The following is a 14,060-nucleotide window of genomic DNA, read 5'->3' as shown; positions in this document are numbered from 1 at the left end:
GTCATTCAGATCGGGCCAATCCGAACGTACTCCAAATCCTGTAGCCCTGGTGTCCAGCTTTCCGCTAGGTTTCTTTCGGAAGCCAAGGAAACCCGGTTCTCCATCTGCAGCATAGGGGACCTTGCGTTTGCTTAGATCCAGCAGCAGTGAGCGCCGGGCAACTTCGCGAACTGTAAGGTCATCGTTATTCAGCATGTGCAGTAAAGGGTTTACTCTGGTAGCTGTATAAATCCATTCAATGTTGGGAATCCCCAGTCCCCCTTCTGATTTGTTCATAAAGAGAATACTTCTTGTTGTGTGTGTGTTGAGACTTAACCATTTTCTTACCAGCTGCACGGTCTTATTGTTCAGCTCCGTCAGATGTTTCTTAGCAATGTGGACATTGGCAAACAGATGTTGAGTCTTAGACAGAGCTATATCCCGAACGGCCTGGAGTTTCATACAGGTCGGTAGGGGACACTGGTCTATCAAGTCTAATCTGATGGAGTATTCCTTACAGATATCGCTCACTTGCTCTTGCCATTCTCCTGCAACATTAAACATGTGTCCTAGATAATTGTATGATTCATGTCTTGAATAAACTCTGATTGTGCTTCCAGCGATTGTGAATGATGGAGGCTGATCATACTTGGCTCTATACCATCTATTGCCACCGCTGCGTCGTTCGTAAAACACCGCACATTTGTTGTTCTTAACTTTAAGTCCAGACCATTGCAGGAAGCGATCGGTGTATGACAGCATGTTGGTAATGACGTTCTCCTCTCTTGATACTATGAGGACGTCATCAGCAAAAGCCTGAACTGGGTTTGGAGATGTGATACCAGGCGGGGCGAGGAGGCATAACCATTTCAACCAGTGGTTTAAGGGCACTATGAAATTCACAGCGCTCCATGGACACCCCGTCTTAATCCCAATTTCAAGTTTCACCGGTTTCGTTAGTTGATGTCCGCAAATCACTTGTAGAAAAGAATTGTCGTATACATTCTTGATTATATGTATATACTGTTCCGGCAGCTTTATTTCCTCAAGGGAATGAATCATTACGCTATGAGGTAAAGAGCCAAAAGCGTCTCGGAAGTCGAGGAATACCGCATAGAAACGGGAGGATTCATGTTTAAAATCATCAATGGCAGTCTTCAAACAGAATACATGCTCATTCATTCCCTGCCTCTCTATGTATGCTTTTTGTTTTGTTGTCAATGTTCCCGATTCCACCAGCCAGGGTAAAATTCGGCTTAGAATACACTTCATAAATACCTTGTATATAGTGGGGAGCAGCGATATGTCCCTCCAGGTGGAGGGATCTTCTGGGATGTTGTTCTTTTTGGGGATCCTGTAGATAATAGCCCCCTTCCAAGAATCGGGAACTTTCTGATTAATTAAACAGACATTAAAAATCTGAGTGAGTGTCACTATTGAGAATTGTTTTGTTGCTTTGAGCACTTCATATGTCACCCCGTCTGCACCACATGCTTTGTTGTTCGGGAGGCTGCACAGAACTCTTGAAACCTCCTCTGCGGTGAAGTCCGAGGTTGCGGGGTGATCTTTCGGGTTGTCCAGGTCAAGAGCGCCGCACCATGGAGGGCTGCTCAACCGCTGGTGTAACTGTGCTGGTTGGCATTTCGCAGCATAATACTCATAAACTTGGTCCACGTCGCTTATCACAGGAGGGGGATCTGGGTAAGTACTGTTATTTAAAATGATATCTATTGCCTTACTCCTACGATGTTCCCAAAGATACGCTAGTTCGTTTTCGCTTGCCACTCTGGGCTCTCTCACACTGCTGGAATTTGTCGCTCTGTTGAGCGCTGGCTGGATAGTTTCCCGTACGAAGCGCAACTGCTGATCTATCCATCCAGTGAGCGTCTCTGAATCGGGCCTCGGTGAGAGCGCTCTGCAGAGGGGGAATTTCCGTAAGATTCTTACAGTATATTTTAACAGAGGTATTCCTAGTGGTCTCCCATCTCTGTGAGTTGCTGTGTAGGATCCATTTCTGTAGTATACTCCACATAAGATGGTTATAAGTTTAGTCCAGTAACGCGGGTTGTTTCCGGTAAATCGTATTGTTTGTTTATCGCGAATTAATTTAACATCCAGGGTTTTTCTGAACGCTCTCTCCTGTGCCTGAAAACACATCCATTCTTGGTCAGAGAGTGGGCGATTGTAATGTTCAAAGTTTGCCAGGTGGCGTGCAGATGGTTACTTTCGGGACAAACATTTGTCGGGTCATGGATTCGCCATCCGATGTTATGGATCTTACCGCTTCTTAAAGCAGCTTTGGTCGCGAACTTCAGGGTTGAAACCAAGCACATTGTGAGTAGTCCTGATATTAACACAACTGCTCTTTCTGCGTTTTCGCCGGCAGCTACGACGGGTGGATGTTGATTTTCTTAGTGCAGCATGCCAGCGTGCGAGCCTGCCGCCGCCGCCATCACACACACACACACACACACACACACACACTAGCGCACACACACACACACACACACACACACACACACTACTGTACACACACACACACACACACACACACACACACTACTGTACACACACACACACACACACTACTGTACACACACATCACTCCTCACACACACACTACTGTACACACACACACACACTACTGTACACACACATCACTCCTCACACACACACTACTGTACACACACACACACACTACTGTACACACACATCACTCCTCACACACACACACTACTGTACACGCACACACTACTGTCCACACACACATCACTCCTCACACACACACACTACTGTACACACATATCACTCCTCTCACACACACACACAAACACACACACACACACACACACTAGCGCACACACACACTACTGTACACACACAATACTGTACACACACACACACACACACACACTACTGTACACACATATCACTCCTCTCACACACACACACAAACACACACACACTAGCGCACACACACACTACTGTACACACACACACACTACTGTACACACACACACACACACACACACACACACACTACTGTACACACACATCACTCCTCACACACACACACTACTGTACACACACACACACACACACACTACTGTACACACATATCACTCCTCTCACACACACTACTGTACACACTACTGTACACACACACTACTGTACACACACACTACTGTACACACACACTACTGTCCACACACACACACACACACTACTGTACACACACACTACTGTACACACAAACACTACTGTCCACACACACACACACACACTACTGTACACACACATCACTCTCACACACACACTACTGTACACACATATCACTCCTCTCACACACACTACTGTACACACACACACACACTACTGTCCACACACACATCACTCCTCACACACACACTACTGTCCACACACACATCACTCCTCACACACATCACTCCTCACACACACACTACTGTACACACACACACTACTGTCCACACACACACATCACTCCTCACACACACACTACTGTCCACACACACATCACTCCACACACACATCACTCCACACACACATCACTCCTCACACACATCACTCCTCACACACACATCACTCCTCACACACACACTACTGTACACACACACACACTACTGTACACACACACACACATCACTCCTCACACACACACTACTGTACACACACACACACACACTACTGCGAGACTGCAGGAGGTTCTCTCGAGACACATGCTAATACCTTCAGCGCGGAGAGCTTGGTGAGGTCCCCAATGTGAGAGATGTTATTGTCTGACAGATCCAGATGCTGAAGAGAGACACAGCTGTGGAGCTGCTCGATGACCTGCACACACACACACACACACACACACACACACACACACACACACACACACAGATGCTGACGAGGACACCAACATTCAGCCTCATCTTCTGTAGTCTGGAAACTGTCTATCTAACCCAACCTTGATGTTGTTCCCGGCCAGGTTGAGGCGCTGGAGCCGCGGCAGGTCCTTCAGGCCCTCGATGTGTCCGATGCTGTTGTGCGGGAGGCTGAGCGAGCGCAAGTTACTGAGCTTCGAGACGCCCATCATGCGCACCAGCCGGTTGGAGGCCACAGACAGCTGTGAACACACACACACACCGCTGGTCACACACACACACACAGACACACACACACACACAGACACACACACACACACCACAGGTCACACACACACACAGACACACACAGACACACACACACACACACACAGACACACACACACACCGCAGGTCACACACACACACACAGACACACACACACCGCAGGTCACACACACACACACACCGCAGGTCACACCGCAGGTCACACACACACACAGACACACACACACACACACACACAGACACACACACAGACATACACAGACAGACACACACACACACACACACACACACACACACACACCCCGCAGGTCACACACACACACACACACACACACAGACACACACACACCGCAGGTCACACACACACACACAGCGCAGGTCACACACACACACACACACACACACCCCAGGTCACACACACACACAGACACACACAGACACACACACACACACACAGACACACACACACACACCGCAGGTCACACCCCAGGTCACACACACACACAGACAGACACACACACACACACACACACACACACACACCGCAGGTCACACCCCAGGTCACACACACACACAGACAGACACACACACACACACACACACACACACACACACACACACACACACAGACACAGACACAGACACACACACACACACACACACACACACACACACAGACAGACACACACAGACACACACACACACACACACACAGACACAGACACACACACACACACACAGACAGACAGACAGACAGACACACACACACACACACACACACACACACACACACACAGACACACACACACACACAGACACACAGACACAGACACACACACACACACACACAGACAGACACACACACACACACACACACAGACACACACACACACACACACACACACACAGACACACACACACACACAGACACACACACACACACACAGACACACACACACACAGACACACACACACACACACACACACACCTGCTGGAGAGCCGCACTGCGCTCCAGGTGCTCCAGCTTGATGATGTGGTTCTGGTCCAGGATAAGAGTGTGACACTCTCCGCTGAACAACTTCGGATCCAGTTTGTGGAGATTCTGATTGGAAAGGTCTAATAAACCAGGACCTTAATAACAACAGAACAAAACAACTAACGTTATATCTGTTCTTATAGCAACAGTTCCAATGGAAAGCTCAAACTAAATCTTCAGAGGTTAGGGTTAGTTAATATCAAGTTTATTGATTAAAGAGAGAACTGAAATCTGAAGCTGATGTCGACAACAATAATCGAGAGAATACACTACATTAGTACAAATGATTTAAATAACCCCATCCTATCATTGGAGATATAAACATCAGATATGAAGATCAGATATGAACATCAGATATGAACATCAGATATAAACATCAGATATGAACATCAGATATAAACATCAGATATGAACATCAGATATAAACATCACATATAAACATCAGATATGAAGATCGGATCCTGTCAGTGTAAACGGCAGATTTCTGCACATTATCAGACGTCAAGTTCGTCACGACACGAGCGCCACACGCTGCACGTTAAACATGATGTACAATTGAAATACAATATAATATCCATCTAATCAACAGTACCGATTCATATTTTTTAATTTCGCATACCTTGGTAATTATCCATTTGCTCCCGCGGATCGCGCATCTGCTCGTCACTCGCCGCCATACTTCCCGCTTGAGTCAGCCAGGCAACCGATACTCTATTTGATTGGATAAACGAATCTGGAAATAATAATAATTTAAAGTATTTTTATAGGGTAGCTGGTTGCATTTATATATCAAATATATGTTTACTTTGAAAAAAGAGTTTACATTTGTGAAATAAGCTCCTTTATAAACCGCTTACCCACAATTCCTTTTCCTCTTCCCTATCTGAAACGCCGCCATGAAGTGAGTACAGTCTGTGTTCATCCTTTAACATCTTAAAGGTTATCGTGTAAAATCGCATATAAAATGGTTAATAGGTTAGTATGAAATATGATTAATCTGTAATAACTCTTATTTCTGATGTGCAGGGTCGAGCTGTGCAGTTTTAGTGGATATAAAATCTATCCCGGTCATGGCCGGCGCTACGCCAGGATCGATGGAAAGGTAAAAGCACAAACTTCGAGAATTAGACTTTATTCAGTGTTGATCGATGAGTGACTTTTGCCGTCTTGTGATGTGATCATGTATGTAAGACCGGCAGTCTTCAGTTTGTTTATTCAGACTAGTACTGGCCGGTTAGCTAACGTTAGCTGAAGTGCTAGCCAGAGCTAATGGTCGGGTAGTAACTGCGAACACTGTGTGTGTGTGAGAGGAAAAAGTGTGTGTGTGTGTGTGTGTGTGTGTGTGTGTGTGTGTGTGTGAGAGAGTTGGTTTTAACAGGCTTCAGGACTAAAACCCTGAATAAGAGATTGTTGTCAGTGCTGTGGGAAATATCGTCTGAGACTGTAATAAGCAGTTATGGTCTGTGACTGGAATAAGCAGTTATGGTCTGTGACTGTAATAAGCAGTTATGGTCTGTGACTGGAATAAGCAGTTATGGTCTGTGACTGTAATAAGCAGTTATGGTCTGTGACTGGAATAAGCAGTTATGGTCTGTGACTGTAATAAGCAGTTAGGGTCTGTGACTGGAATAAGCAGTTATGGTCTGTGACTGGAATAAGCAGTTATGGTCTGTGACTGTAATAAGCAGTTATGGTCTGTGACTGTAATAAGCAGTTATGGTCTGTGACTGCACTGAATACACGTGTGACGTCAGTGTCTGTATTAGTGATGTCATGCTCCTGTGATCCGCTTTCCTGCAGGTTTTCCAGTTCCTGAATGCGAAATGTGAGTCTGCGTTCCTGTCCAAGAGGAACCCCAGACAGATCAACTGGACCGTTCTGTACCGGCGCAAACACAAGAAGGGCCAGTCTGTGAGTGTGACCCCTCCAGCTCTCCGTAGGGTCACCGGACCCGTTTATCTGTGTGACTGGACCAGAGCTGGGTGTCGATAAACACATTATGATGTTGATACCGTGACTTCGATACGGGGTTCTGAACGATACGTTTTTAGATGCCAAAAACACTTGCATCACAAGTATAGTGTATTGTGATTGTCAGTTGGTGACTAACAGAGTTGTATTAAGTTTAGTGACGACACAACGTCTACATGATACACTGACTACTACGCTACTGTTCTTATTATTGCTCGACACAAATTTCACAATTTCAATTCCTGTGATTTGATTGTGATCTTGACTCAATATCGATTCCTTTGGATAAATATTAGGTACAGTAGATGCGTTAATGTGTTATGTTAATTTTTGTCCCCCAAAATAATCTCACCTAATGCTGTAAACATACAGAGCCTGTCAGCTGGTATTATTATTAAAGGTTAAAAATAACATCTCAAATTAAATTTAATGTGTTTTTTATAATGACAACGTTATAAGATTTTAATGATATAGGTAAAAATATAATAAATATGGTATATAGTGATCATATTTAGCAAAATACTCCTCTCTATAGCCATTTTTTTAAGTCCAACGAGCGTGCTATGGTCATTAGACGGCTGTCCTGAGGTGAGCGTGACTGTTCTCCAGCTGTTGATGGACCTCTGTCCGCGGCTGAAAAACGATCGATCGATTTTATTACATTTACAACTATCTTTCAAATTATCTATTGATCATTCATATTTATTTATATTAAGTTAGTAGTAACCGATGACCGGTTCACGAGCCGCTTGAACTGAGATCTGTCACGTCACATGTACAAGCGGCAAAACTGTTTATTGTTTACATTTTGTAATTAAATTGACATAATCTGAGAGCTGAGAATGTTTTATATCAATCGTACCGTAAGCTTCTCTGTCGGTGTCCGTGTTTGCTTCGTGATTTTTCTCTGCGTGAGAAATGTGTGTGAGCGCGTGGAAAGTGACCGTGAGTCTCGTGGTGAACTCTTGAGTCGGCAGATTCAGTTTGTAAATGTCTTTGGCGGGTGTGCTTGTGCTGCCGCTTTCTTGTTCATCTGCCATGTTGTTTGTGCAGCTCTGTGGCAAACACGCTGAGCGCGTCCGGAACTACGGCAGCCCAGAGGAGCGTCGGCGGATGTTCAAGAGAAAACCGATTTTCATTCAAACACATCGACGTAAACTACACATTCGAGTTAATCGATCAAATCTATTTATCGCCCAGCCCTAGTGTGTGTGTGTGTGTGTGTGTGTGTGTGTGTTTGCCCCGTCAGGAAGACGTGTCTAATGTGTGTGTGTGTGTGTGTGTGTGTGTTTGCCCCGTCAGGAAGACGTGTCTAATGTGTGTGTGTGTGTGTGTGTGTGTGTGTTTGCCCCGTCAGGAAGACGTGTCTAATGTGTGTGTGTGTGTGTGTGTGTGTGTGTGTGTGTGTGTGTTTGCCCCGTCAGGAAGACGTGTCTAATGTGTGTGTGTGTGTGTGTTTGCCCCGTCAGGAAGAGGTGTCTAATGTGTGTGTGTGTGTGTGTGTTTGCCCCGTCAGGAAGACGTGTCTAATGTGTGTGTGTGTGTGTGTTTGCCCCGTCAGGAAGACGTGTCTAATGTGTGTGTGTGTGTTTGCCCCGTCAGGAAGACGTGTCTAATGTGTGTGTGTGTGTGTGTTTGCCCCGTCAGGAAGACGTGTCTAATGTGTGTGTGTGTGTGTTTGCCCCGTCAGGAAGACGTGTTTAATGTGTGTGTGTGTGTGTGTGTGTTTGCCCCGTCAAGAAGACGTGTCTAATGTGTGTGTGTGTGTGTGTGTGTGTTTGCCCCGTCAGGAAGACGTGTCTAATGTGTGTGTGTGTGTGTGTGTTTGCCCCGTCAGGAAGACGTGTATGGTGTGTGTGTGTGTGTGTGTTTGCCCCGTCAGGAAGACGTGTCTAATGTGTGTGTGTGTGTGTTTGCCCCGTCAGGAAGACGTGTCTAATGGTGTGTGTGTGTGTGTTTGCCCCGTCAGGAAGACGTGTCTAATGTGTGTGTGTGTGTTTGCCCCGTCAGGAAGAGGTGTCTAATGTGTGTGTGTGTGTGTGTGTGTTTGCCCCGTCAGGAAGACGTGTCTAATGTGTGTGTGTGTGTGTTTGCCCCGTCAGGAAGAGGTGTCCAAGAAGCGCACGCGGCGCGCGGTGAAGTTCCAGCGGGCGATCACCGGTGCGTCTCTGGCTGAGATCCTGGCCAAGAGGAACCAGAAGCCTGAAGTGCGTAAAGCGCAGCGAGAGCAAGCGATCAGGTACCGGACCTCACGCCTCGTTCACACTCATGATCTCACCTAAACCGGTTTCACTGCAGAGTTCGTCGCTCTTACAAACACGTGCTGTATGATTGATCAGCTTGAGGTGTGTGTGGAGTAGCGATGTGACGGTGAGGATTTTCCACTGGTTAATCTGTGACGACACATTTTGCTTTCAAATTATTGGCAATTCGGGGACATCAGTTGCTGGAATGATGGGTGCATTATTACTATACATGAAAAACACACCCAACAAAACAGTACAATCACAAACTTGTTTAATTTAAACCTAGAACTTTAATAAACAAAACGAATAAGATGGCTTTATTAACTGCTTCTAGACGTGTGTGTGTGTGTGTGTGTGTGTGTGAGTGAGAGAGAGACGCCTCCGGATGCTGCCACCCTCATCAGATTAATTTGGCAGATTTACATGTTTCCATTAGCATTGGGTTTAAATCCCAAATATTGCCAAATAGACACTTAGATTTCGTTCGGACCGGATCGCTCCCGCCGCGGTAAGGAGACGAGGTCCGTTTCTAGATGTAGTTTTCTCTAACAGAACTACATGATTTTCATCACTGTTAAAAGGTGTAAACGATGCGAGGGAGCCACAGGTGGGCAATGATGTACCTGGTGTTGCTTTTTTATTGCAATGAACTAAATGCTTCATATTTACCCTAAAGATGATTTAAATATAATTTGTTGCAAGTTGAATTTCTGGTTCCGGACTCCGACGTTTCATTGTGTGGTTATGCATGAAGCTATTAGTAACGGTTATTGTTTTTGACTCGACTTCAGATCTGGAAGGCGTTCGCACTGCGAGCTTTGGTGCTCAATCCCGATTAATTGCTCGTGTGCGTTTCCCAAAAGCATCGTTGGCCAACTATGATCGCAATCTCTATTGAACTCTATTGGTAACGACGGATCTTGCGACCATAGTTGGCTTTGGGAAACGCACCCCTGATCAGATTTTTTGGATCTAGCTGTTGATCCACATTGCCAATATTAGATTCTAGTGTGAACGGATCATTGTCCCGAACTGACTCGCATCCGCATTGATAAAATGCGCATCAAAAATATTAAGACGTCATGCAGCACAGTCATAAACCGAGGACATTAAAGTTAGAGATTGCGTGTTGGGTGTGATCAGTTGAACTTATAAAATGAGCTTTCTCACGCAGGGCTGTGATGAGTCTGAGTGTTTCTCTTCTAACCTGATCTCCATCTGATGTTTCAGAGCTGCTAAAGAGGCCAAGAAGGCGAAGCAAGTGACGAAGAAGCCGACGGCTCAGAGCACCAAGGTCAGATCTGGCTTTATTATCTCCTGTTGGCATGCAGATTCACCCGCTCATGTGTGTGATCTTCTGCCCCTTGAGGCGTTGCAGTGTGACTGATTCTGTCGCTTCTGTGTCATAAGGTGGCGTAGAGCAGAAGGACTATGTCTACACCTTGTACTCTTTTAATGGGTGCTCAGTGTCATTTATAGTCCGACACTTAAGATCTATAACCCTGCCTGTAAATCCTCTTGAAGTCCTTCATGTAGTCAGTAACGTGTCGCTCTTGTTTTCAGGCCCCTGCTAAGAATGCACCGAAACAGAAGATCGCCAAGCCCATGAAGGTCAACGCTCCTCGTGTCGGGGGCAAGCGCTAAACTCATGTTTTGGTGTTTTGTGTATTAATAAAGGTTTCGCCATCAACCTCTAGTCTCCTTGAATTGATTTCATTGATGTTCAGTGATGATCAGTGACATTTAAAGGATTAGTTCTTTCAAATAAATATAACTGTATAAGGTAAGATGATGTTTTTGGGTGAGATCATGCTGTGTCTGTTCTGGAGAACTTTAAGGACGGGCCGCAGAAGAGCAAGATTTAAAAAGCAGCAACGGCACGCCAACACCATGCTTTGCTAGGTGCTTTTTCTTACCAGTTCTTGACTGCAAAAGATAGTTAACTTGATCTTTCTGATTTGAATGGTTGTAAAGTGTTAATTATACCATATATTAGAGTATATATGGTTTACTCAATTGCAATAAGTATTTTATGGAAGTAAAATAATGCCAATTGTTTAATCAAAAAAGCTTGTTGAATTACAGTAGAAAAATAGGCATTGCATTAACCGAGCTTGCATTTTAATGCATTGTATTTTTAGGGCTTGTTTTTTTATGGGCTGAAATTTCATGCGGTCGTATTTCTATTCAAAATATTGTGCACACTTTTTGAACACATTATTAAACATTAAATAATTAATTTTCACCATTCAGAATTAACTTCCAAAATATTAATTCTGTTTAAAAATTCAACCTATAATGTTCAACAGACAATCTTTGGTCCAAATTTATTTCGCTTTCTCAAATTCAAAAGAAAATTCAACATTTCACATCCGGGAACTGCAGGAATAGCAGTAGAGTACCGATTAATACTCTCCATCTGCGGTTAGTCGGTCTCACCAGCAGGAGGCGCAAGCGTCAGTTGAACACCAGAGCAAGTCATTCATTTCATTCACAAAAACTGAATTAAATGTTTAGCTATCTGTGATTTGTATATGTACGTTTCTGAAATGCACAAGCTAGACAGTTTCCTCTGATACCAGATCGCTCTAAATTGTGAAGCCTCTTTGAAACTGTATTGTGAAAAGCACTAAATAACTGCATTGAATTTTCAGGAATAGAGTAAGCGTGATGATTAGGGCCATGTGACTGCTCAGTGTACGTGGTCCTCTTTCTGTTTTGAGGGAGGGATTGGGGGAAGAGGATCCTCCTCAAAATTTGTTGGATTATGTAAATGGTTTCCGTAGGCGTTTATTTTTAGCTGGAATGAGTGCTCAGAAAAATCTTGTCGGAGCACAGAATAAAATGAAGAAACACTTTGACAAATATACAGAATGCCGTGTTTTTACACCAGGTGATCAGGTGTTGGTTTTGTTACCTTCATCTGGCTCTCCTTTTTGCGCACGATTTACTGGTCCATACACTGTTCTTCGAAAAATGACTGACCAAAATTATCAAATTGCGATCCCAAATCGGCGAAAGGCTAAACAGTGTTTTCACGTAAATTTACTTAAGCCTTATCATTCTCGTAATTCTGACACTCAACGAGTTAATCCAGCTGTTACTGTTGCTACTATCTCTCTGGATAGTTCTCAGCCTTTTTCTGTAGAAGGAGGGGAGGATGTGATTGTACCTGGAGACTGTGTCTTGCTTCCACGGTTAAAGAATTCAGAGACCCTTCAGAACTTAGAGGGTTTGTTTTCACATTTGTCTGAGGTACAAAGATTAGAGTTGACAGAGTTGTTGTTTGATTTTCCTAGTTTGTTTGCAGATGTCCCCAGCCGTACGCATCTGATCCAGCATGTGGAAGTGGGAGATGCGCGACCTATTCGTCAGCGTTTTTACAGGGTTCCTATCAATAAGCGGAATGTGCTGGAGTCAGAGGTTCAGTATATGCTGGAGAATGAGATCGCTGTTCCTTCGAGCTCCAGTTGGGCTTCACCATGTTTGTTGGTAAAAAAGCCAGATTCTACTTATAGATTTTGCACTGATTACCGCAAGTTAAACGCTATTACTAAACCTGACGCTTTTCCACTTCCTCGAATGGAGGATTGTGTGGATCAGGTGGGTTCTGCGAAGTTTGTAAGCAAACTGGACCTTCTAAAGGGATACTGGCAAGTGCCTTTAACTCCCAGAGCTCAAGAGATAACTTCATTCATTACACCATCGGGGCTATATTCATACTCTGTTAGTCAGTCAGTCATCTTTATTTATATAGCGCTTTTTACAATACAGATTGTATCAAAGCAGCTTCACAGTGATAACATGAAAATAATACAAAAAAACTATTTCATCATCATCCACCTTTAAGGCAGATCTATAATATTGTTGAATATTAAATGTCCCCAACTAAGCAAGCCAGAAGGTAAGGCAACAGCGGCAAGGAACCAAAACTCCATCAGGTGACAGAATGGAGAAAAAAACCTTGGGAGAACCCAGGCTCAGTCGGGGGCCAGTTCTCCTCTGGCCAATGAGTGAACAGTGTATGAAGTTCAGAATGAAGAGTATTTGTCCAGTTCCGGTTGGTTGAAGTCGGAGTGGAGAGGAGGAGAGACTGGTTGACACTTCAGGTCAGCGGCGTCGTCGTCGTGTCCTGGCGCTGGTCCTTCATCAGATCTGGATACGGCCTGGTTCCGGTGGACAGCAGTAAACCTCGGGATAGACAGAGAGACTAATATTAGCGTAGACGCCATCCTTATTATGATGTACCAAGTACATCAGGATTTACGGGAAGTGTTCCCGGTCCCGGCTGTTCTAAACTATGCAGCCTAATTATATAAGTCTATAATGTGTTATGTGTATGCTAGGCCGAAGAGATGTGTTTTTAGTCTAGATTTGAACTGACAGAGTGTGTCTGCTTCCCGGACAATGGTAGGAAGACTGTTCCAAAGTTTTGGTGCGAAGTAGGAAAAGGATCTACCGCCAGCAGTCGATTTTGATATTCTAGGTATTATTAACTGGCCGGAATTTTGAGATCGCAGTAGACGTGAAGGACTATAATGCGTTAAGAGCTCGCTCAAGTACTGCGGAGCTAAACCATTTAGTGCTTTGTAAGTGATCAGCAATACTTTAAAATTTATACGATGTTTAATAGGCAGCCAATGCAGTGTTGACAGAACGGGGCTAATATGGTC

The 14,060-nt window shown here is 44.5% G+C and overlaps 2 protein-coding genes across 2 annotated transcripts in view; one reads left to right on the top strand and one right to left on the bottom strand.

Annotated features, from left to right (window-relative positions):
* cep97 (centrosomal protein 97) overlaps positions 1–5,872 on the bottom strand; it is an 18,303-nt gene extending 12,431 nt beyond the window's left edge. Inside the window, exons 1-4 of the mRNA XM_079615350.1 lie at positions 5,790–5,872; positions 5,123–5,265; positions 3,950–4,108; positions 3,727–3,828 (exon numbers count right to left, since the gene is read on the bottom strand). Coding sequence (XP_079471476.1) covers positions 3,727–3,828; positions 3,950–4,108; positions 5,123–5,265; positions 5,790–5,847 — 462 coding nt within the window. The 5' untranslated portion in view covers positions 5,848–5,872. The remainder of the gene's footprint in view (positions 1–3,726; positions 3,829–3,949; positions 4,109–5,122; positions 5,266–5,789) is intronic.
* On the top strand, positions 5,622–11,077 carry rpl24 (ribosomal protein L24). The gene is made up of 6 exons (XM_079615351.1): positions 5,622–6,071; positions 6,197–6,272; positions 6,971–7,081; positions 9,244–9,380; positions 10,618–10,681; positions 10,951–11,077. Exons 1-6 carry the CDS (start codon positions 6,067–6,069, stop codon positions 11,029–11,031), a joined length of 474 nt encoding a protein of 157 aa, XP_079471477.1. The 5' UTR covers positions 5,622–6,066; the 3' UTR covers positions 11,032–11,077.
* Positions 11,078–14,060: the final 2,983 nt, after the last annotated feature.

The sequence above is a fragment of the Phoxinus phoxinus genome, assembly GCF_949152265.1.
Source record: "Phoxinus phoxinus genome assembly, chromosome: 6".
In the NCBI taxonomy this organism is placed as follows: Eukaryota; Metazoa; Chordata; class Actinopteri; order Cypriniformes; family Leuciscidae; genus Phoxinus; species Phoxinus phoxinus.
The sequence above is the reverse complement of the archived record's forward strand: the minus strand, read 5'-3'. Positions and strand labels throughout refer to the sequence as shown.